The sequence below is a fragment of the Ramularia collo-cygni genome (genome assembly GCF_900074925.1).
Source record: "Ramularia collo-cygni strain URUG2 genome assembly, contig: RCC_scaffold09, whole genome shotgun sequence".
Taxonomy (NCBI): Eukaryota; Fungi; Ascomycota; class Dothideomycetes; order Mycosphaerellales; family Mycosphaerellaceae; genus Ramularia; species Ramularia collo-cygni.
This window is the reverse complement of record NW_019716263.1, coordinates 509,527-532,336: the sequence shown is the minus strand read 5'-3', so window position 1 is coordinate 532,336 and position 22,810 is coordinate 509,527. Positions and strand designations below refer to the sequence as shown.

The 22,810-nt window shown below is 52.5% G+C and overlaps 10 protein-coding genes; 5 read left to right on the top strand and 5 right to left on the bottom strand.

The window, feature by feature from the left end:
• Positions 1–296: 296 nt before the first annotated feature.
• RCC_06288 (related to E.coli tetracycline resistance protein TCR1) lies at positions 297–2,258 on the bottom strand (the record flags this gene model as incomplete). The annotated part of the gene is made up of 1 exon (XM_023771549.1): positions 297–2,258. One exon carries the CDS (start codon positions 2,256–2,258, stop codon positions 297–299), a length of 1,962 nt encoding a protein of 653 aa, XP_023627317.1.
• A 110-nt stretch (positions 2,259–2,368) lies between these two features.
• RCC_06287 (uncharacterized protein) lies at positions 2,369–2,665 on the bottom strand (the record flags this gene model as incomplete). XM_023771548.1 has 2 exons in its annotated part: positions 2,369–2,488; positions 2,540–2,665. 2 exons carry the CDS (start codon positions 2,663–2,665, stop codon positions 2,369–2,371), a joined length of 246 nt encoding a protein of 81 aa, XP_023627316.1.
• Positions 2,666–2,888: 223 nt separating this feature from the next.
• On the bottom strand, positions 2,889–4,639 carry RCC_06286 (probable t-complex-type molecular chaperone, epsilon subunit; the record flags this gene model as incomplete). XM_023771547.1 has 2 exons in its annotated part: positions 2,889–4,525; positions 4,621–4,639. The coding sequence occupies 2 exons, from the start codon at positions 4,637–4,639 to the stop codon at positions 2,889–2,891; spliced, it is 1,656 nt and encodes a 551-aa protein (XP_023627315.1).
• Positions 4,640–4,811: 172 nt separating this feature from the next.
• RCC_06285 (uncharacterized protein) lies at positions 4,812–6,062 on the top strand (the record flags this gene model as incomplete). XM_023771546.1 has 5 exons in its annotated part: positions 4,812–4,852; positions 5,061–5,152; positions 5,211–5,454; positions 5,513–5,941; positions 6,047–6,062. The coding sequence occupies 5 exons, from the start codon at positions 4,812–4,814 to the stop codon at positions 6,060–6,062; spliced, it is 822 nt and encodes a 273-aa protein (XP_023627314.1).
• Positions 6,063–7,832: 1,770 nt separating this feature from the next.
• Positions 7,833–10,878, top strand: RCC_06284 (related to transcriptional activator Mut3p; the record flags this gene model as incomplete). XM_023771545.1 has 2 exons in its annotated part: positions 7,833–9,862; positions 9,924–10,878. The coding sequence occupies 2 exons, from the start codon at positions 7,833–7,835 to the stop codon at positions 10,876–10,878; spliced, it is 2,985 nt and encodes a 994-aa protein (XP_023627313.1).
• Positions 10,879–11,231: 353 nt separating this feature from the next.
• RCC_06283 (probable general amidase GmdA) lies at positions 11,232–13,102 on the bottom strand (the record flags this gene model as incomplete). XM_023771544.1 has 5 exons in its annotated part: positions 11,232–12,116; positions 12,173–12,234; positions 12,291–12,404; positions 12,463–12,622; positions 12,677–13,102. The coding sequence occupies 5 exons, from the start codon at positions 13,100–13,102 to the stop codon at positions 11,232–11,234; spliced, it is 1,647 nt and encodes a 548-aa protein (XP_023627312.1).
• A 618-nt stretch (positions 13,103–13,720) lies between these two features.
• On the top strand, positions 13,721–15,740 carry RCC_06282 (related to phenol hydroxylase; the record flags this gene model as incomplete). XM_023771543.1 has 2 exons in its annotated part: positions 13,721–14,032; positions 14,112–15,740. 2 exons carry the CDS (start codon positions 13,721–13,723, stop codon positions 15,738–15,740), a joined length of 1,941 nt encoding a protein of 646 aa, XP_023627311.1.
• A 595-nt stretch (positions 15,741–16,335) lies between these two features.
• RCC_06281 (probable mannose-1-phosphate guanyltransferase) lies at positions 16,336–17,833 on the top strand (the record flags this gene model as incomplete). XM_023771542.1 has 4 exons in its annotated part: positions 16,336–16,404; positions 16,464–16,520; positions 16,576–17,754; positions 17,807–17,833. 4 exons carry the CDS (start codon positions 16,336–16,338, stop codon positions 17,831–17,833), a joined length of 1,332 nt encoding a protein of 443 aa, XP_023627310.1.
• Positions 17,834–18,068: 235 nt separating this feature from the next.
• On the bottom strand, positions 18,069–19,127 carry RCC_06280 (uncharacterized protein; the record flags this gene model as incomplete). XM_023771541.1 has 3 exons in its annotated part: positions 18,069–18,207; positions 18,316–18,400; positions 18,452–19,127. The coding sequence occupies 3 exons, from the start codon at positions 19,125–19,127 to the stop codon at positions 18,069–18,071; spliced, it is 900 nt and encodes a 299-aa protein (XP_023627309.1).
• Positions 19,128–21,485: 2,358 nt separating this feature from the next.
• Positions 21,486–22,736, top strand: RCC_06279 (related to Cuticle-degrading protease; the record flags this gene model as incomplete). XM_023771540.1 has 2 exons in its annotated part: positions 21,486–21,994; positions 22,043–22,736. 2 exons carry the CDS (start codon positions 21,486–21,488, stop codon positions 22,734–22,736), a joined length of 1,203 nt encoding a protein of 400 aa, XP_023627308.1.
• Positions 22,737–22,810: the final 74 nt, after the last annotated feature.

The window sequence follows — 22,810 nt, the reverse complement described above, 5'->3', positions numbered from 1 at the left end:
TGTGATTCTATGTTGTCAAGCGACTCGCGCAATGTAAACAATGCTCGGTTTCGGTCCGAGCCCCGGAGGGTCAGGCCCCTTCTTCTTCCTCTCTCCTTGATCTTGATCCGAAGCTTCCCAGTCGCCTGTCATGTCATCTTCTCATTTATAGCTGTCGAGGTTCTACAGTACACCATTCTGCGTATAACTGCTACCTGCTACTTCATTCACTCATGAAATCGTAAAGCGGAGATCTAGTATGCAACCCGCTCGTCCATGCAAGTCAATCAACCCTCTGAAAGCAATCCTTTTCTACACTATTGTTTCCTCCCTTGTTCCTCCTCTCTCTCTCCCTCCAACCAAATCTCATGTCCATCCCCTTCCCACACCCACCTCGCAGCCACAGCTCCAACCACCGCAACAGCACTCATACACCACCATGCAGTCCCCACCACTCCCCTCTCCAGCCCCATACCATACAACCACGCCCCCAGCACAGGCCCTATAGTCCTCGTAGCAGAACTCACACTCTGCGCGATTCCATGAATGGTGCCCAGCACGCYCGGATGTGGCGAGCTATTATTGACCAGAATCGCCGTGCTTGGTAAGGCAAATGTTCTTCCGAGAACTTGAATGCATAGGACGAGAGTTATGGCTGCCCAGACGAGGAACCCAGAAGCTTGTGCGGGAGCGGAGGTCGTCGAAGGGACGACTGCGAGGAAGGGGACTAGTAGGTAGGAGATTGGGAAGAGGAGGAGGGAGGTGCGATAGGATGTGATTGTTCCGAGACGGAATGAGAGGCGGGGATAGAGGAGGAGTTGGAGACTGATGCCTATGACACCAAGAATGGCGAGTGCGGCTCCGATGGCGGGAGGTGGAAGAGCCAGGCCGCCTGTGAAGGTGAACGGTGCGTGGGGTTTGTAGTTTTTGGGAAGGTGGAGAGTTTTGGTGTTGTTGGTTGACGAGTACCGGGGTGTTGACAGAAAGATAAACCAGAGATTGCTGAATGTCCCGACATGCATGGCCAGTAGACCATGTGAAAGGAGGGTGAAGAGTACGTTCCGCGTCCAAATTTGACCAAAGGCCAGTTTTCTTCTCGCTTTAGGGACGTCGTGATTTGCGGAATCGAGTTCAATGTCGTCTGTTCCAGCAAAGTCCCGCTCGGCGACAGAACTGTACTCTCCGCTTGCGGGCTTCCTTCTGAAAACAATCTTTCCGACCCATCTCGAGAATCGTAGTCCATAGTCGACCCTATTTCTGGCCAGGTCCAGAGTCTCCTCCAGTCCAAAAAGTACAGCCAGTGCACTGCTCAGTAAGAAGACGGCATTTACCAAATTTGGCAATGCATACGGCCACTCCACGAAGAACCGAACTCCATTCTTCCCTCCAACGGTTCCACCGGGTCCAAAGATACCCGGATAGCTCCCCGCCGGATCAGCCAACAGACCGCCAAGTAGCGGACCGACTATAACTCCAATGTTGAAAGTCATAGGCATCAACAGGAAAGCCCTACTCTGAAACTTCTTCTCCTTGACAATCTCCGAGATCAAAGTCCTCATCACCCCGATATTCCCATTCAACACCCCACCGACAAACCTCCAAAAGACGGCCTCCGCAAAACTTCTGGAGAAGCCGAATCCAAGACTACCTACCATCGATCCCAAGAGACCGATCAATATGACACGTTTGCGCCCCATACCTTCCCAATCTGCCAATCGTCCCCACATGATTGCAGTGCAGAATTGTGCTCCGGTGAATGCGGCTGCTAGTATACCTGCTTGACGGGCAACTGTACTATCGGACGGATCTCCGGGAAAGGATTTCAACTGGTAATACATGTATGCTTGCAGACTCGTCTGCGTCAAAGGCTCGGAGAGTCGGGCGAGCGTTAAGATGGCCAATTGAGACTTCTTGGGAAGCGATGACCAAGAAACTTGTTGCCGCTCTGGAGGATGTGGAGGTTCTGCATCGTCTGATGGGATTGTGTTGGCGGCTTGCGGGGAATTGTTTAGGATTGTGGATGTTGCGTGGGAGAGGAGATGGGCACTCTCCCTTTCAGATTCATCATCTTCAAATGAAGCAATCGAGGAAGAAATACTATCTCTTTTTTCTTTTCTTCGATCTCGCAACTCGTCAATGTTCTTCAATTCAATGTCTCCTTTTGGGGATGAAAGAGCATCAAGGCTGTGTCGTAGAGTTGTCGCGGTGCTGTCTACATCCCCAGCAGAAGAATGTGCGGAGTCCGGCCTGGGACTTTCATGATTCGTGGTTTTCCACATTCAGGTACCGAAACTGATTTCTCCCAGCTTTTGGGTTCTGTTACTCACGTGGCGATGCGAGGCGAAGATCGGCAGTGGGGTTGTTTGGTTGGCGGAGCTCCGGTGCTTGTTTAATCTGGAGAAGCGAAGAGAGGTCTCAGGAACAATGAGAGATTGTGCTGTTTCTGGACGGGCGGAAAGAAGAAGCGGGCGTAGGAAAAGAAAATGATTGCGACCACGGAAAGGTTGGCCTATCTTGTTAGAGCTAGCAGATTTTCTGTTTCTCGAGTTGATTCGCTCACATTGTTGCCGTCACCTGCATGGCAACTAGAAGGTGCCGACTTGCCGCTTTGCTTGTGAGTGAGGTCGCGTGCCTTGGAAAGACACCCGCGAAGATCATGCGGGGCATTAGTAGAGGAGTCTAGCATATTCGTATGTCGTACATACCTCTACTTGCACTTTTAAGTACTGCTTCGCAAAGTAGGAAGTTCAGTCCACATCACCGTCCAACCCTTCAATCCTCAGTGTAATTCTTAGCCATCGCTATGCATGAGTCTAACAGTTCCACGAGGGACGGCTTCGCCAGGCAAGTCCTCACAATCATCTATCATTTTCTTGCCATGCAATTCCAGCGCATTGTCTGCGTTCCCTTCAATAATCTTCCTCTCCACCTGCGACAATCACGTTGTTGACTTTCAACACCATCCGGCACAGCTGCGTGGCCAACAGCAGCTGCTGTCTCTTGCTGATGAGTGGGTCGATCAYAAAGTGCTTCTTCATGTCATTACTGCCGGTCTGCATGCAGTCCACGCCGAGTCTACCCACCCCCTCGCCCTTGCCCTGTCTCGCCTTCAGTTCTGATAGAGTCTCGATAGGGCTCAGACCGGAGTTCTCGGCGAGTGCCATAGGCACGGCATCTAGCGCATCCGCGAATGCACGCATGCTGTACTGTTCCAATCCGCTCGTCTTCAGTGCGGCCTTTTCAACAGCGAGCGAACATGCAATCTCTGCTGAGCCACCTCCGTAGACGATTCGGTTGTCTTTCACCAGGTTTCGTACAACACAGAGCGCATCGTGAAGAGAGCGCTTGGCCTCATCGATGATCATCTTGTTGCTGCCACGGATGAAGCATGTTACTGCKCGGGAGTTGGCGCACTCCTCAATGACCAACATTTTCTCTCGCGTCGTGCCGAATGACATTTCGCGCACCACACCAGCGTGACCGAGCTTCGCCGCACTCAGATCCTCGAAGCGAGGCACGATGCGGCCATTGGTGGCAATGGCGATGAGTTCGATCTCGGGACCGCCGACCCAACGGACGGCAGGCAGCTCGTTGGTGAGGAGGAGGTGGTTGGCTTCGTCGTCGAATCCCCACTGGCAGATGACCACATTTGCGCCAGTGTCCTTGATCTGCTGGATCATCTCGGCGAATTTGGCCTGCTCGTACTTTTGGAGCTCCTTGAACTCAGAGACGGAGGTGATGTCGAGCTTGTGCTTGGTCTTTGGCTTTGGAGGCTCGAATGCACAGGTAAGGATGGCGAGCTTGGCATCCCGAACCTCGTTGGGCATCTGGGGGTGAGAGAAGTCCTTGTCGACAATCACACCCTTGACAAGGAGGGTGTCCTCGAGGGACCCGCCAACTTTGCCATCCACCTTGATCAGCYCAAAGTCGACGTCTTTTCGCTCGAGGTCGGCAACGGAGAGTACGGCATCCACGGCGATTTGAGCGAATTGGTCGTGAGCTTTGGAGACGATCTTGCTGCCGAGGGAAGTCTTGGCAACCTTGAACAGGTTCTCGTTAGACTCCTTGGTGAAGGAGATAGTGTCGGAGATGGTGTCGAGTTCAGCCACGGCAACCTCACATGCCGCATCGTAGCCGTCTGCTATCCGGATGGGGTGGATGCCCTTGTCGATGAGCTCCGAGGCCTGCTCCAGAAGAGCGCCGGCCAGGACGACAACACCAGTAGTACCGTCACCAATCTCAGCATCCTGTGACTGCGAGAGGGAGACGAGCAGCTTAGCGATGTGGTTGCTAATCTCCATTTGTCCGAGAATGGTAGCGCCATCGTTTGTCACGGTAATGTCTCCGTCGGGCGAAATGAGGATCTTGTCGAGACCGCGAGGACCCAGCGAAGTCTTGACGATGGAAGAGACGGCGCGGGCGGCCTGGATGTGGRATTTGACGGCCTCGGTGCCATGACTGCGCTTCTTGCGGCCTTGATCGCGTACGATGATGAATGGGCGGCCGGACTCGTCCTGTGTGATTTGCGCGTTGCTGAGGTCGATGTCTATGGAGTGAAGTCAGTCAGCATCACTTCCGTGCAATCAGTCATTGCAGTTCCTGCTGCCATCCATCAGATGACAGTCATATGCAAGCACTCACTCATCGGTTGGCCTGCCATTGTTGCCTTGTATCTCGCACCTGCCGCAGCAGTTTACCACCACTTCTCTTCTTGCAACAACACGCCTCTTTCTTCTTCTTCTTCACCTTCGACAACAAACGTGGTTCCTTTCACAATCCACCGTCTGCTGTTACTACTCCTTCACCAAACAATCAATCAAGTCCAAACAGAAATGGGCAACAAGAGTACCAGCAAGCGGGCCAAGAAGGTGTTGTGAGTATTGGTGACGCGGCGTGTTTGGTGCTCTTCTGGTGATGTTCTGCACGCCCACTTCCTGATGTGCTTCCCTCTCTCTCCCGCCTGCTGCTTCAACTTTTTGAGCGTGCACGGACCACTTTTTCGTCGAAGCTCACCTCCTCCGCGTCTCCGCCTTCACAATTCACGGTTCCTACTTCACGCTCAAACTAATCGGCTAAAACAGCGGACGCCAAAAGAAACGCGTCGCGAAATCTTCACCAACCGTCAGAAAACTCGTGCCAATTATCAAGAAACGCCCTAAAGCCACAATGCCTCGTAAGTCCCATCGCGTCGCATCACTCACGCGCATTGGACCAGGTTAACGCGTCAATAGCTGCCGTGTCCGACATCGAGGACTCCGACGCCGATATGATTGACGAGATTCCTGCCAAGAAATCAAAGGCGGCTCCAGTCGCAGACGAGGACGAGGAAGGCGACGATGAGTCCGGCGAGGAAGACGAATACCAGGTCGAGAAGATTCTCGATCACAAGACAGTCAAAGGTGGCATCCTCTATCGCATCAAGTGGCTAGGCTACGACGATGAGGCGGATGAGACTTGGGAGCCAGAGGAGAACCTGTACGTCTTCCATTGCCATTGTCAGACACTCATCATGTKCAATGCTAATACACAACAGTACCGGCGCTCTCGAAATTCTCCGAGCGTATCACATCCAAGTCGGCGGCACACCACAACCGACCAGCAAGTCCTCCGCTAAGAAGGCATCCACATCAACCACGAAAGGCAAGGGCAAGAGGGCTGCCTCCGCCGAAGAAGACTCACCGGCACCCGCCAAGAAAGGCAGAGGGCGAAAGTCAGAGGGCGCTACCAATGGCACCGACGCGTGGTCACCACCGGATGGCCTCTGGGAGGACGCGATCACCGAAATCTCCGCAATTATCGAGGACGAGCCTGCCGAGGGCGCCATGATCGTCAAAGCGAAGAAAAACCCCAAGAAGCTCAACGGCCTGGTACTCTGGAACAACGGCCGGAAGACTCAGCACAAGATGGACCTCTTACGGCTCAAGTGTCCGCAGAAGCTGTTGGACTACTATGAGTGCCACTTGTAAGTAACGCCCTTCCGCATCTCCAATCCATACCCACTGGTTAGGGATGTGCGTTATTCTCGTCATGTGTCGACGGGCGGATCATAATTTTTAATGCTCATTAGAAATTTTGTAGATTGATGCCCCTGATGAGTGGGTCTGTGGATTGAAGGACTTTCGCTGATTCATGGGTTTCTACAAGGGTATTCAGGGGAGATCCGAGATTCGTCGAATCAGGCTGAGGTGGAATGAGGTTTGAGGAGGATCGATGAGAGTGTTGCTGCGTCGTCGAGCGCGATTGAGTATAATTTGCACGATGTAGCTGGAGGATTTGCTACTGTAAGCGTATGAGGAGCGCGATGATACCGTCGTCAATGCTGGCAGACCAAGGTACGAAACATGATGCATTGTATTGCATCTCTCACGCGTTTCTCCTTATTCCTCTCAACATCCGTCAGCCACGTATCATTGAGAGACGAGCTGGTATTGTTAAAGTATGGTGTGGCTTGTGGCTTAGGGAAGAACTTCCACGGAAGGAGTAGAAACGCCAGAATAGGACGAAGCACATGTATTTGATCGGATCGATGGTACTCCATTCTACCAAACAGATTCGTGGTGCCAAGCTTCAGCACATCTATCACAAGTAAGTAGCTCCCGGGAAATTGGCGGCTTGGGTCCTGTTGTATGACAAGCTTCTTCGGAAGGTCGTTTGTTGAAGATCTACGTTCGGGTAGTGATCACATGCATTTGAGGCGAAGGACCCCAATACGGCATGTGCTATGTATTGAAGAGCATGCGAAAATGTAGTTCTAGCGTTGACTGATCGCATGGAAGAACCGTCGGCCTAGATCATCTGCACAGAAAGCGTTGACGAGCGAGGAGCATCGCCGGGAATGGCAAAGAGAGCGGTAAGCGCTATAATAATAAAACCCCCGTGCTCAGCCCCTCTAGCGTCCTTTGACATGAATGATCGATCATTGCAAATGATCACCGCAGGATTCAGGCTAGTCGATACCTGGTACACGGCCATGGATCCCAAACAACATCACGCCGTGTTGCAGTGGTATACCGCAGGCGGTCAGCAGACTCGAGATGTTGCAACAGTCGAAGACGGATGGAACTACTGTCGAAGGGCATCAAGGGTGGTCAATTACCCCGGTCTGAACAGGAGAGCGGTCTGATGACTCTGATCAGGTCGAATCGGACTTCCGGAGAGTTCGTCACAACGAGAGTCCTTGAAAGTCCGACCCTTGACGTGGTTCCAACGTCCCGGGGTGCGTTGATTCCAATTACCAAGCTCGCATCGCTCGCGTCCCAGATGGTCTATTGCGCCGCCATCTTCGTACGACGATACGAAGTGAGAAAACCCAATTGCGAAAGGACGCCATGTGTTGTCATAGCGTCTGATCTGGAGATCTTGCAAGCTCTTCGCTGCAATTATTGTTGCTAAGGTAATAAAACAGAACATCGGGGCTCGGACGTATGGGTGCGCGGCGCCAACGCCAACGCTCGCAGACCGCAGTGGAGCGATCCCGATCAGGCCGCGAAGCTTTGACGGGCTAAAGTTTAATGCAGGGTGCTTAGAAAGCGGGCCATTCATCATCAGCAACGCAAGGCCATCAGGTTAGCAGATGTGCAAGGGTTCGAAGGACTCCCATCTGCATGACGCATTCGAACTGCTGTCGTTGTCAACGGTACCTGTGGTCGCGTTGTTCAAGCATGCTTCCTCGCGGCGACATAGAGCAACAGGGTGTTGGGATGCACTTCTTGGTGTGAATGTGTGAGAGACCGACATACCTAGCACCCCCGGACGGACGGTCAAAAGAAGGACAGAGGAGGTGGTGAGCGCTGTGTCGCCCGGGCAATTGACAAATCGCARCGGCCCAATCCGCGGCTGCCTTGGGGACGAGGATGGCGATGAATCCACCACCGCCAGCGCAGCAGCAGATATACGGCACATATGGACTTCCGGACGCGGGAAATGGCGGACAGTGGGCCCAAGGCGGCGAGGCGGACTACCAATACGACGACGGCGACGGCGACGGGGGCGATGGAGGTAATGGAGAACACGGAGACCACGGGGATAATGAAGGCGAAGGTGGAGACAGTCGCGATGCCAAACGCAGACGGATAGCTCGAGCATGCGACATGTGCCGCAAAAAGAAGATCAAATGCGACGGGAAACTGCCCAAATGTAGCCACTGCGAAAACTACAAGACCGTGTGCATCTTCACGCATGTGGAGAAGAAACGTGCGCCGCCCAAGGGAGCAAAGTACATTGAGGGGCTGGAGAATCGCTTGGGTCGGATGGAGAGTCTCTTGCGTCTTTCGGGCTTACTTGCAGAGGATGACGGAGGTCGCACTGATCTGGGCACATTGGAGAAGCGTTTAGCAGAGCGAGCCAATGCTCAAAGCTCGGCAAGCAGCCCGCACTCACAACGATCACCTGCACCACCGATTCAGGTACAGACAAACGTCGGCAAGGATAGCGCCATGCCCAGCCAGCACGTGCAGGATCCTGAAAGAAGCCCTCCACACGCCCCTATCAATGCAGCTGATAGTACTTCTCCCGAGCCAGCGAAGACGCCGGCCAGGGGTAATGTAGCCGGCGAGGGCGCGCCGGAGGTCGAATTACTCGCCGATCAGATGTGTAGTCTCATCACCAACAACGTTGGCGAGACCCGATACATTGGCTCCTCCTCCGGCTTTAGCATATTCAGTCCCACGGGTATCCAATGGGTCAACTCAAAGACCGGCGACACAAGTTTCCAGAAGATGGTTGCCAGCGCATCGGATGAAGACAAGCAAGGATGGAATCACTGGAAGCCAGAAGTCTTCGACGATATATTCCACCGCAAAGTTTTCCGGCCACTACCGGGCCGCCAGGAATGCTACGCGCTGCTGAAGGACTACTTTGAGAACTTCAACTGCATGTTTCCGCTCTTCCATGAACCCACCTTCATGCACCTAGTCGATAAACACTACTCCCTAGAGCCGTACCAAGGCTCGGGATGGTGGGCTAGTCTGAACGTCGCATTGGCTATTGGACACAGACTCAGAGTTATGAGCAATGTCGTAGGCCAGGAAGAGGACGAAATCGCATGGGCGTAYTTGAAGAACGCCATGGCTGTTATGACTGAGCTTACCATGCGTGCTAATGATCTGCTTTCCGTGCAAGCTTTGCTTGGTATGGCTATGTTCCTTCAGGGCACACCCAATCCTCAGCCCAGTTTCTTCCTTGTATCTGCTGCGATACGGCTCGCACATTCTATTGGATTGCACAAGCGAGGTTCTGGCTTCAATCTGAATGAAGWCGAGAATGAGCAGCGGAAAAGAGTTTTTTGGATCGCATACCTGTTAGACAAGGACATATGTCTTCGCTCCGGTCGGCCGCCCGCACAGGACGACGACGACATGAATGTGGAGCTGCCATCGGAGAATCCGCCGGATCACGTTGGTAGTGTACCCCTGGCAGAGGAGTTTGAAGGCAGATCTACGATGAATCTTTTCCGGCTTATGTGCCGATTTGCACAAATACAGTCGCGAGTGTACAAGCGGTTGTACTCGGTAAATTCAAGCCGTCAGAGCGATGGCGAGCTCTTGAACACGATCGGAGAGCTTGACTCTGAACTAGAGGAGTGGAAAGACAGCATACCCATCGATTTCAGGCCCGAGCATGAAATCAAGGCTGCCCACACTCCGTTGATATTACATGTTGTAGTTTTGCATTTCGCTTACTACAACTGTCTGACTACCATACATAGGATGAGTGTCCATCATGGCTACTGGACTAGCCGGCTGAGTGAATTCGCCATTCAAGGTCTGAATGCGAGACCGCTGAATCCGCGAGTATTCATGAGTGCTGCGCTATGTGTGAATGCGGCGCGAACAAGTATCGCCTTGATTCGGTACATTCCACAGGGTGACTACGCTTGTGTGTGGTAAGTCTAAAGCGCATTCACATTCAGCCTTCTTGGAGTTTCTGAAACTGACACTGTCCAGGATGATATTGTACTATCCCGTTTCTGCTCTTGTAACTCTGTTCGCCAATATTCTGCAAAATCCCCAGGACGCAAGGGCTCGGTCAGACCTGAAATTGATGAGCAGTGTCGTCTCCTTCCTGACCATGCTAGAGCGCGACATGACAGAAGCCAGTGGAAATGTCACCCGTATGCTTTTCGTCTGTGCAGAGTTCGAACGTATCGCCCGGGTGGCTCTTGACAAGGCTGAAAAGGAAATCCGCGGACGTGGTAAGAGAAAGCAAGCTGAGCGCGAGCGGGAAAAGGCCTTTAAGCAAAGGGTCAGTGGAGACATCGCGATGGGCTTGGAAGAGGGCAAGACGTTGGAGCAAATGCAGGTTGAGACTCAGGCAGCTTATCGTCGACCCGTGCAGACCCCTAGCCTAAGGGCGAGTATCGCGGGAAGTCAAACGGGAAGCAGCCCGAAGAGCTGGCCAGGAAGTCCTCCAGCAAATAACCAGGAGTACCGCAATGGCATGCATCAGCAAAATGGTCACAACCAGCAATCGCCGCCATACATGCCATCTCAGGCGCCCGACAATTCCACGGGTTTCTTCAACCCTGTGCCATACCCCATGGGAGGCAACGGAATGGATTTCAATACCAATACGGGAGACGCGAGATTTGCAGGGATGCCCGACGGCTTTTCGCCCACAGCTGCAGGTGGCTTTGCACAAAGCCCGAACGGTTTCAACATGCAGTTCCAAGCGGGCCCGGGCGGTCTAGTGCCGGATCCCACAGGTCAATTTCAACAGCCATTCGTTCCGCAAGATCTTTGGCAGATGCCTATGACACTTGAGTGGGATTGGGCAGAGGGATTGGGGTTGGGGAGCTTCGCGAATGGGCCGGGTCAAAGTTTTGAAGGAGCATTTGGAGGAGGTATGTCGGGAAATATGCCTCCTAATATGGGTCCGCCGCCGCCGCCACGGGGTCAATAGTCGGCCTACTTCATGGTTATGTCTGGGAAACTCTCCACTTTATGCTTGGGGTTGGGCAGGGTTGAAATAAGTGGTCATACAAGCTTTGGGATTTGCGAAAGAGGCTGCTTGCACATTTAGCTTAGCAGCAGCGAAACTTTGCTTGGGATGTGAAATTTAGGGCTACAACGTCGTCAGTCCATCGCAATACAGAAATGGACAGATGGGCCACTTTTGAGTAGTTCGAAAAGGCAGGTAATTCTCCCCATATGTAACGACAAAGACCTCTAACATAATCCTACTCCAGAACAAACGTGCTATGTCACGTATGATGACCATTTCCACAGTCCAGCTTGTCAAGACCGACAGAATCTTCAACTTTGCACGGCATCTCCAACATACTTTGCCAATGTCAGCATCTTCTCCTCTTGCAGTCGTCGGCCCACGAGCTGGAYGGCAACAGGAGCTCCGTGATAAATCTCCGGATCGTAGGTGTCTTGCGTCTTCTGATCCGTCTCGTTCAGCGGCTTGAAGTTTTCCAGTGGTGCGTCCACTTTCTTGTCTACATGTGTGATCGGAACAGTGACGCTAGTATAGTCCAGCACATTTACCCAGGTACTGTATCCGTAGTAAGTGTATCCATGTGGCGTAGCGGCCGTGTATGGAGCCAATGGTGAGATCACCGCATCAACAGGTCTGCCTGTGTTTGTGAGCGAAGCGGTCGAATTCCAGTATTCCATGTAGGTTTTCTGTGCCTCCCTTTTACTGATGTTCACAGCCATGATTTCACTTGCGCTGGCCTGCGTCGTAGAGTCCAGCATGATGTCCTTCGCAGGCTCCTCCCCGGAAAGCTCAAAGTCCTTGCGACAGTCCGCCCCACCGTCAAAGGCCCAGCACTTTCCGCAAATGTCGTTCAGGTGGGAGTGCTCCGGGGTCGGTTTCCATTCGATCACTTGGTGACCTAGCCTTTCCAACGTCTTAACGGTGAGGTCGATGGCGCGAGCGACGGGCGGATGGACTGAGCATGTGCCGTCGTGGCGCATGACTGCAAATGAGAGCTTTTCTGGCAGAACTTCTGCCTCTTTCCTCCAAGGAATCTCGTGTACGAGTGGATCGTGAAGCCAAGGGTTCGTCGATAGGAGAGATTGGAACACTAGCTTCAAGGCCCCCGACGAGGTGGCAAGGGGACCAACGACGCTCAAGATGCTTCCTTGACCATCCATACTGTTGGCCATTCCTTCGTATGGCAACCTCCCTGTCTGGTTCGCCAAGTCAGCAAGAAATTAGTTGCGACTGCGCTAGGGATTCCACTCACAGAAGGACGAATGCCGTACAGACCATTGAATGCCGCGGGGATACGAATAGAACCTCCAATGTCTTGATCATATGCACATTAGCGAGCTGTGCGAGATTTCGGTCAAGGTGATACTGACCTGTTCCAAAACCAACGACGCTTCCCCTGGCGCCAATCAAAGCCCCCTCGCCTCCTGAACTACCGCCTGACGACAGATTGCGGTTCTTGGAGTTCTGAGTATACCCGATGATGTCTAATCGGCGTCAGTCCAACAGTCTACCAGATGAAAGTCAACGCCTAGAGCGGCTTACTGTTGATCGTTTCTCCGCACATAAGAGTATGGGGAACGCTCGTCTTGACGTAAAGGACTGCTCCAAGACTTCGTAATTCCGTGACCATAAGCGACTCGAACTTCTTCTCTTTTCCAGTTCCTTTCTTTCCCTGAAATGTGCCCAGCCAGCCGACATATCCCTACGACTGGTTAGCTGTTACCAAGACAAGGTTCGTCAATTCGGGAGATCTCACCATACTAGTTTCCACCCCTTTCACATGGAATTGGTCTTTGAGTGAAACTGGAAGGCCATGGAGAGGACCGATGGGCTTCTTGTGCTCGGTAAAGTACTTATCCAATGCCTCCGCATCAGCAATAGCGGCATCGAAGAAGACTTCGTGCAGACAAGAGACTATCTGGTGGGTGACAGACGCACGATGGCAGAAAGCTTTGACAACATCTACGGCGGTCCAGGCTCCAGTCGTCGTCTTCTTGACAATGTCGTCGGCATCTGATTGGGTGATCTGTAGTTCTTGCTCATTCAAATGTTGCTTCCAGAACGCTGGTCCACTGATATCTCGCTGATCCTCAATCGATGGAATGTCCGTGATGMGCCATTCTTGTGGGATCGCGTTCAGAATTGAAGCTGCCTTGTCTTTGCCGGCCTTTTTCCAGTCCATGTTGTCCGTGGTAAATACTGAGATATTGAGAATGCTGGCAGTATCGAGAACTTTGCCTGATAGCAGTCTCTTTATGCAGACAGAGGCTTACCCGGAGGTACTCTCCGCATGAGGAAGGAGTGTAGGATCTAATCCTTGATGTCTCCTCTCTGTGCACTTGACCTTCCCGATCGGAGGGTCGTTGATGAGCTGCGAGTAGCTCCCCCATGCCGATATCGGCCGAGGGGAACCACTCAAGGTCAGCATCGCGACCAGGTGATTGATAGGCAGAGAGTAGCGAACCTGCCGAGCGGACGAGATGGCGGGAGGAGGTGGGGTGGCTTCGATAGATCTATCACGGTGGGTCCCTCCACTCCACCTAGGTATGTACGCACGTTCATCTGCCGACATGAAGCTACCTGAATAATATCAACATCATTATTTCCATCTTCACATCTTTCTTATGCAGCGGCCTCGCTCTTCGGGCTTTGCATTTGAATTTGAAAGTTTCTTGTGCATAATAGTCAACACTCCGCCTTTCGGTCTATACCTAGGTAGTACTCGTCGATCGGACTGACATGATGTAGCTTTCTGAATCACATTCCTTTGCTACTTCTTTCTCATTCATCTTCTCTCAACATGCAATTCCATCTGAACGGAGTCAAAGGATCCGGGGATCCACTAGAATCGCTATTCGAGGGCGAGGAAACTGACTTCCAGAGCAGCTTGCCATCAGAAGTAGATGTTCTGATTGTGGGAGCTGGCCCGGCTGGACAGTTGCTGGGAGCTCAACTCGCACAATTTCCAGGCATTACCACGCGCATCGTCGAGTCTAAACATGGCCGGTTGGAGCAAGGCCAAGCTGATGGCTTGCAATGCCGCACGATTGAGGTGTTCGAAGCATTCGGGTTCAGCGAGAAGGTTTTGAAGGAGGCGTATTGGGTGAACGAGGTAAATCACTCAACGGAGTGCCAGTCAAGGGCTCTTGTGATCATCATCATCCATGAACGCAATGCTGATGTTCGGTCAGACAACTTTCTGGTCTCCTACTGAAGATGGTCTTGGCTTGCGACGAAGTGGGAGGATTCGAGACACAGAGGAAGGGTTAAGTGAATTTCCGCATGTGATTCTCAACCAGGCGCGACTGCATGATCTTTGGCTCGAGGCCATGAAGAAATCCCCAACTAGACTTGAGCCATCATACTCTAGGAAAGTCGCAGATCTGAAGCTTTCGAAAGGTGTTGAGCCCATCGAAGTTGTCTTGGAACGGACAGACGCGAAGAATCAAGGTCAACTTGAGCACGTTCGAGCAAGATACGTGGTAGGATGTGATGGTGCAAGAAGTTCCGTCCGCAAGAGTCTTGGTTTGCAACTGAAAGGAGACTCGCAAAATCAAGTCTGGGGTGTGCTGGATGCTCTTATAGTGACCGACTTCCCCGATCTGAGGCTCAAAACCGCCATTCACTCCGCGACCGAAGGAAGTGTTCTCATCATACCAAGAGAAGGGGGGTACCTGTGCAGATTCTACATCGAGATGGATAAGCTCAAGCAGGATGAACGAGTAACAACCAAGGATATTACCAAGGAGACCCTCATCAAAAGAGCCCAGCTGATATTCAAACCATATATCTTCGATGTTCGGGAGGTCGCCTACTGGTCCATTTATACCGTCGGCCAGCGACTCACAGACCACTTCGATGATGTCCCAAAGGACCAACGAGAGGAAAGGGACCCTAGAGTGTTCATAGCAGGCGACGCCTGTCACACTCACAGCGCCAAGGCTGGCCAAGGGATGAACGTTTCGATGAACGATGCCTACAACCTGGGGTGGAAGTTGGCGGCTGTGCTTCATGGTCATGCAAAGCCAAAACTACTGCATACGTACTCGGAAGAGCGGCAGGCCATTGCCAAGATTCTTATCGACTTCGACCGCGACATGAGCAGGATGTTCGCTGCGAAACCAAAAGGTAAAGATGATCAGACCGATAGCGAGGACTCTGTGGATCCAGCCGTCTTCCAAGAGTTCTGGGAGCGCCAAGCTCGTTTCATGGCTGGTGTCGAGACACAGTATACATCTGGGCTACTCACCATGTCAGACTCTTCACACCAAAAGCTTGCAACTGGGTACAAGATAGGGACCCGTTTCCAATCTTCCATGGTCCTGTGTGCCGCGGACGCGAAGCCTGTGCATTTTGGCCACACCATGAAAGCCGATGGCCGCTGGCGCATTGTGCTGTTCGGCGATGGATCCGAACCGACGTCTCCCGATTCCCGTCTTGCCAGAACGTGTGAGTTCTTGGGGAGGAAGCTGATCCCGAAGTACACTCCATTGGAAGCCGACGTTGACTCCATCTTCGACGTGCGTGCAGTTTTTCAGCAATCTCGCAAGACTTTCGACGTGACGGATCTGCCATCGTTGTTGTTGCCTCATAAGGGCAAGTTTGGATTGCAAGATTATGAGAAGGCCTTTACGGATGAGGAGAGCTATGGGTATGGATTCGGGGAGATATACAAGACCAGGGGCATCAGCAAGACGGAGGGTTGTATCATTGTGGTGAGGCCGGATCAGTACATCAGTGCCGTGCTCCCGTTAGCAGAGGATGCGTATGGGCGTTTGGAAGACTTCTTCGGGGGATTTATGGTGGAGGTCGAGCGCTGAGGATACAAGGAAGCTTTAGGGCAACGAATTTGGCGTTGGCGTTCTCGAGACCGCAAAAGTTTGGAGATCCGGCGCTGCTTAGTGTTTGTACAGCCATGCCGAACTACATGGCGTCAGTTGATATGTGTCCCTCAGGTCGTATCGAACAGTCTCCCATGATCTGAATCCTGAGAGCTGTTCTCATGACCTCTGATGTCTTGGTGTTTCGTAATGTCTCTGGTCTGCTATCAAACAAGCATCTTCTCGGACAAAATGTCATGAAGCTGTGAGTATTGCTTCCATTGGTGTCTCGCCCTCGGTAAATCTGGATAATGTGGAACGCAGAAGTGGATTTTGATGGAGAGAAGAATTGCACCAAGTCGGACGGGAGACTGATGACATGGACCCTGCCGCTAGTTTTATGTTAGCGGGGTTTTGCAAGCAGGGATCTGAAGCTCCCGAATGAACACGAGCACTTTTAGTGAGGAGGACAGACCACACTTTCGGCACTCTCACGCAACAACAGTCTCGCCTGACTGTACAATCAGACGTTCGAAACACCTTTTCGAATCGATTCGACCGAGTAACTCTTCCTCTCCACCTACCACAACCCACCATGGCCTCGTTGCAGATCCCCATGCGAGGAAAGTCGGGCGGTGCACCTGTGACAAAGGCGGTGATACTGGTATGGCAACAACACCAAAAGAGATTGCAAGAGCATGCAGGGCTGAATGGTACATACAGGTCGGTGGCCCTTCGCGTGGCACGCGCTTCAGACCGCTTTCGCTGGATCTGCCAAAGGTACCTTCACCAGCACATGTGAAAATATTCAGTCTCCCGTGTTGACAAGGCACAGCCCCTCTTCGAAGTTGCAGGCCACCCGATCATTGAGCACTGTTTCGCTGCGATTGCACGTGTACAGGAGATTCGCGAGGTCTTTATCGTTGGATACTACGACGAGGGCGTCTTCCGCGACTTCATCAAGGACTGCTCGCGTACCCACCCTCACATCAGCGTCAAGTACCTGCGCGAGTATCAGGCACTGGGCACTGCAGGTGGTCTATACCATTTCCGCGATGCCATTCTCAAAGGACGGCCAGACCGCTTCTTCGTACTCAACGCCGACGTCTGCTGCTCCTTCCCACTAGAGCAGATGCTTCGTCTGTTTGAGGAAAAGGATGCGGAAGCTATCATCTTAGGAACTAGAGTCCCGAATGACTCGGCGACGAACTTTGGTTGCATTGTCAGCGATTCTCACAGCAAGCGCGTGCTGCATTACGTCGAGAAGCCCGAGTCGCACATCTCCAACCTGATCAACTGCGGCGTATATCTATTCGCAACCGAAGCCATCTTCCCCAGCATCAAGAGCGCGATCAAGCGACGTGCAGACAGGCCGCGGCTGGTATCATACCCATCCTCGGACGCACTAGACTCGCAATACACGCCAGCGGGAGAGGATGATGAAGATGGCGAAAAGAATGAGGTGATTCGCTTGGAGCAGGACATCCTTTCTGATCTAGCGGATAGCAGACAGTTCTTCGTGCTGGAGACCAAGGACTTCTGGCGACAGATCAAGACTGCTGGCTCCGCAGTCCCCGCCAACGCACTTTACCTTACCAAGGCATTCCAGCAGCAGTCGGAGGAGCTCGCTAAACCTTCAGCCAACATTCTCCCACCCGTATACATCCACCCATCGGCGCAGATTGACCCAACCGCAAAACTTGGGCCAAACGTTTCCATCGGACCTCGCGCCGTTGTCGGCGCCGGCGTCAGGATTAAGGAATCGATTGTGTTGGAGGATGCTGAGATTCGTCACGATGCGTGCATTCTGTACTCTATCATCGGATGGAACAGCCGTATCGGTGCGTGGGCAAGAGTGGAGGGCACACCCACTCCAATCCGTGAGCACAGCACTAGCGTGGTGAAGAACGGTGTCAAGGTGCAGAGCATCACCATTCTGGGTAAGGAGTGTGCTGTTGCCGACGAGGTGCGAGTGCAGAATTGTGTTTGCTTGCCGTACAAGGAGCTGAAGCGGGTAAGTCTTGGTCTTGGCTTTTGTTGTTGCGATGAGGCTGACCTGTTCGAAGGACGTTGCCAACGAGGTCATCATGTAGATGGTCTGATAACCCACATTGCAACCCACATTGCCTTGCTATCATATGACCTGAAAAGAATCACGTCAATTCAGGAAAGCTCCCACGTGTTTGAAACGATTAAACCGTATCACACCCTTCTCCCTGATTGGTTCTGTGGGTATCTATCGAGCTGAGAGTCAATCACGCTGGTGTCATGTCAGCTCGTGGAGAGTCGGCGAGCGTCATTGTAAAAAGCGCCGGATGAACCATCCCTTCAATCGAGATCGTCGTTGCCCTCTTGTGTCAAAGCCTCCTTTGAGTCACCTTCCTTTGATTCCACCTCCTCTTTCGGGAGCAGCGTGAAGACAATCACGAATAATGGCTCGTTCGTAGCTCGGTTCTTGAGCACGTATCTGAGCGAATGAGAACTTTTGTCAGCCCGTCAGTGGTGAATCGGGCATGATGTGTGAAAGTGCAGACGACGACTTGAGCTCGTTGAACAACTTAGAGGGAGGACTTACCGCAGCGGCTCACCATTCCAATGCCCGAGGATTGGAATGGTGATGCCAGGGATGTAGCTAAACCCGGGCAATCTGAGGGCGAAATCTAGGAAATGTCAGTCGAATTCCCCCAGGTTGCATGGCCCGTCACCAATACCGTTGAAATCAAGATAGGGATTGAAGAAGTCCTGACTGTACTCCCTGCCTTTCTCAAACGTAAACTTCTTCAAATTTGCCTCTGTCAGGAAGAACTTTTGTCGCGCAGGACCGTCCCTGGGTATGCTCAGTTGCTCTCGCACTTCTTCTCCATCACCATCAGCACCCTCTTCGTACACCAAGACCTCCTCATTCGCTCGGACTTCTTCTATCTTCTCTTGTGCTTTATCATCCTTGGGTCCGATTCTAAGGGTGTTGATCGAGCTTAACATGGGTCCGTAGAGATATGGCTCGTCTGCGTATACATCGCCGTAGAGACCCGGATCAATGAACCAAGTTGCGATTTTGAAAGCCTGGTTGAAGCCTGGCGGAAGCTTGTCACGTATAGGATGATCGAARTCGTTTCCGAAGACTACGTCGTGGCCGTTCAAGTCTTCTTTTGGCGTGAAGGAGAAGGCAAGCGAGTAGAGGTCTTTTTTGTGCTTCTCATGATCAAAGTAGGGTGATGTCTTAGGAGAGCCTGCTGGAAGTCCACGATAGTTTTGAACGCGGATCCGAATGTCTGCGGTGAGATGTGGCGAGGAGATTCGGGTTGACTCTTCGGTGTTGATGGATWTCTGTTTTTGATCTTCGTAGGTTGGACCGGCCGTGACGGAGAGTACGTATTTATCCGCCATGATTGTGGTAGATACCGTCGTGCTGGTTCCGTTTGCCTTCTCGATATTTGAGCATGTGAACTTGGAATTCCTCACGATGACGATCGAGGGGTCACCTGCACCCGGACAACGGGCCGTTCCGCCCTTGCATCAAAACATCAGCTAACATTATCAAGCCTATCAAGCCTTCATCCCGTCATGATGAGCGGCATCTGGTGATTTCCATCAACTTTTCGCTGGTTAACGAAGTTATTTCTCCAGTGCTGGCAGAGCACAGCAAGACAAATTCTTTCCTGCCACAGCAGTAACACGTCGCCGAAGGCACCTTTCATGATGGACTAAGCTGGAAAGAATCTCCTTGTTCTTTGACGGAGAAGGACTGCCCTGTTATATCTCAGTATCTTTCTCATGAAGCTCACGCTCACTCCGTGGTAGTGGCCAAGGTTGCAGCGTTGCCAGACATCGTGCACTTCACTGTGCTCCAGGCTTGGGGGGAAGAGGGCTTGCCGCAATACACGGAGTGGGCAACCGCCGACGACCATTTGATCATCGCGATCCTCTCCGATGAAGCTTGAGAGCGAGTCGAACTCGGTGGGACTGGCGTGCCTCAGGCGTGTGTTGATTGCGGATTGTCGCTGCACCCGCAACCACAGCTCAGAAAACCACGACATTCTATCCTTTCGCGTTGCCAGATGACATGACATGACACAACTCAAGCTCTGTTTCCTGCAAGTGTGATGATCGAAGTTAATGTCTCACCTTCCTCGTGGAGGGGCAAGAAAATTGGCTCACATGAACATTACTTACAAGTACAATCATGAGAGCCCCAGAATTCCATCGTCGAGACAATCACGAGTGCGCCGTCGCGATCTGCAACACATCGCAATTCTAGGCAATGGATATCCGTGCTCCGTCGGATCATCGCCGAGGATTATCGAAACTCACCAACTGCGCTGGAACGAGACGAAAAGCGAGCTTCCATGTTAGCATGCATAGCTCTCGCAGAGGATTGCGTCTTGCATGGCCTGCGCCGGCTTGCTACGGCGGTAGAACATTACCATACTAGCCTTCTATGGTAGGAGGTACTGATTCATAGCTATCGGACTTCACTTGACTTCGCTGGAAAAGTGGCCAACCTTCCTATTCGAGGCGTGGTCCGTYGACCCAATCGCATATGGTATTTCAACAGCAAAGTCAGCCGACGCGGGACACTGGAATAAGCCTTCATTTATCTGCCTGGCTCAACAGTTGACAAAAAGAGACATTCAGTCTCGCCACACCTGGAAGTACAAAGGCCCAGTGTCACTTTTCCTGGGGCAACACACAATGCTAGATGCGGTGAGTACTTCCGTACCAAGGTTGCTGCATATCGATGGTAATGGCGATTTGCGGCGAGCAGCGTTCATCTCGAGCAGATTGCAAGCTGTCACATCAGTCGTTTCTTATCTTGTGGTTACATCTCTCTCGGATGCGCGGCGATCCTTTGTCAAACCTTAACAGTAGGGTGGATCACTGTGGTTGAATACCCCACGACCTGACCTGCTCCTGCCAATCGATGTATCAGGCTCGTGGTTGTGTGTCAAGCATGTACCGCTGGAAGAGCTCGCTTACAGAGATGTGGCATGTGATGGCAGTGTTGGTAGGTTAGGTACCGCACGACCACATGGCGAAGCGTTACAAGCCTACTGAACAAGCTCATCTGTAGAAAGAGCTTGGCAAACCTGCCACCGGAGTCCGCTAACTTTGTATAGCAGGTGAAGTGGCAGAGCTGTGCAGCTCGGCGGCTGCAAATCGTGCGACAGAACGACAGACCCTGATCGACGCTGCTTCTTGCTCCTTACAGGCGAACGGCTCTCTCGGCATCCACAACGAACTGCTAAAAGAGGTGATGATGAACATTTGCCAAGCAGTTCACGTCTTGGCCGCGCCTTTACCAAAGAGGCAAGTCAGACTGCGATGGCGCCAAATGATGGTCGTGGTTCATGCCGCCACGTTCAAAGGAAATCTGCAGCTCGAAACCTCCGGACAATCAAGGTTTCTGGTGTTGAAGATACCGGCTCTGCCTCCAACTTGCAGCACATGGTCTGCTGTAGCGCGTGCTGACCATGAGCGATCGCCACTTTTGGATATCTGGGCCGATGCCATGTCGAACATGCTTTGGCTAAGAATCACACGACTTACACATGCTGGCCAATCGCGCAGATTCGCTCGCAGCGTCTCTATGAACTTCACTTGTGTCGCTGCTGGCAATGTAACACGGCAGGAGGTTGATGGCGAGTGCTCGAGGTATATAAGGAATGCTTCCTGGCGACCAAGAAGCTCAGAACATCAGCAATCGATTCAACAGGTTCACAGCAACTCCAGCATATCTTTCCAATCATGCCTTCCGTCCTCAGTCTCTTCCTGGCCCTTCTGCCAGTAGCCCTCGCTGTTCCGACCGTCAACAAAGTCCAGACTGCCAACACTGTGCAGGGCAAGTGGATTGCCGAGCTCAACGACAACGTTGCCATCGAGTCTGTCATGAACACCATCAAAGCCGTCACCGGTATCAAGACCAAGCATGAGTACTCTACCGACTCCTGGAAGGGTTTCTCCTTCGAAGGATCAGAGGCTGTTGTCGACATTCTCAGCACCTTTGGCTTCTTGAAGTCGGTTGAGCCAGACACCAAGGTTACCATCCAGGCTCCAGTATCCAGTCCCAACCCATCGATCCAGGTCAAGCGTGCTCTGACCACCCAGAGCGGCGCCATCTATGGCCTTGCCCGTATCTCTCACCGCAGCAAGGGCCAAAGCGGCTACATCTATGACAGCGGCGCAGGATCTGGAAGTTACATCTACGTGATTGACACTGGTATCAACTCCGCACACCAGGCTTTCGGAGGAAGAGCGTAAGGATATTTCCAGTGTAGCAAAGATCCTTGCTAATCATCTTCAAGCATCCAAGGCGCCAACTTTGTTGACGGCGAGTCCATCGCCGACGGCAACGGACACGGAACTCACTGCTCCGGCACAACTGCCTCATCCACCTACGGCGTTGCCAAGAAGGCGACCGTCATTGGTGTCAAGGTGCTTGACTCTCAAGGAAGCGGTTACAACTCCGACATCCTGGCTGGTATCAACTGGGTGATCAACGACGCTAAGAGCCGTGGTGGTGTTGGCCGATCCGTCATTTCAATGTCTCTCGGAGGCGGGTACAGCGACCAGACCAACAGCGCTGTCCGTTCCGCCACTAACGCKGGAATCTTCGCTGCYGTCGCCGCCGGGAACGAGAACCAAGATGCTGGCAACACCTCACCAGCTTCCGAGTCGTCTGCTTGCACTGTGGGCGCAATTGATTCAAATGACAACCGCGCTTCCTTTTCCAACTATGGATCGTTCCTCGACATCTTTGCTCCAGGTGTGAATATCCTGTCAACGTGGATCGGATCCACCACAGCAACAAACACCATCTCCGGTACATCCATGGCCACCCCTCACATCGCTGGTCTTGCCGCCTACCTCATTGCACTCGAGGGACCACGCAGCCCATCTGCTCTCTGCCAGCGCATTCAGTCTCTCTCGACCAAGAACCAGATCCCCAACCCCAACGGCTCTGTTAACTACATTGCATACAACGGAAACGGTGCTTGAAAGGAGCCCCTGGATTGATATCCGACTTGGTCAGTCGAATGGAGCCCCTGGACTGATATTCGGTTTTTACGAGT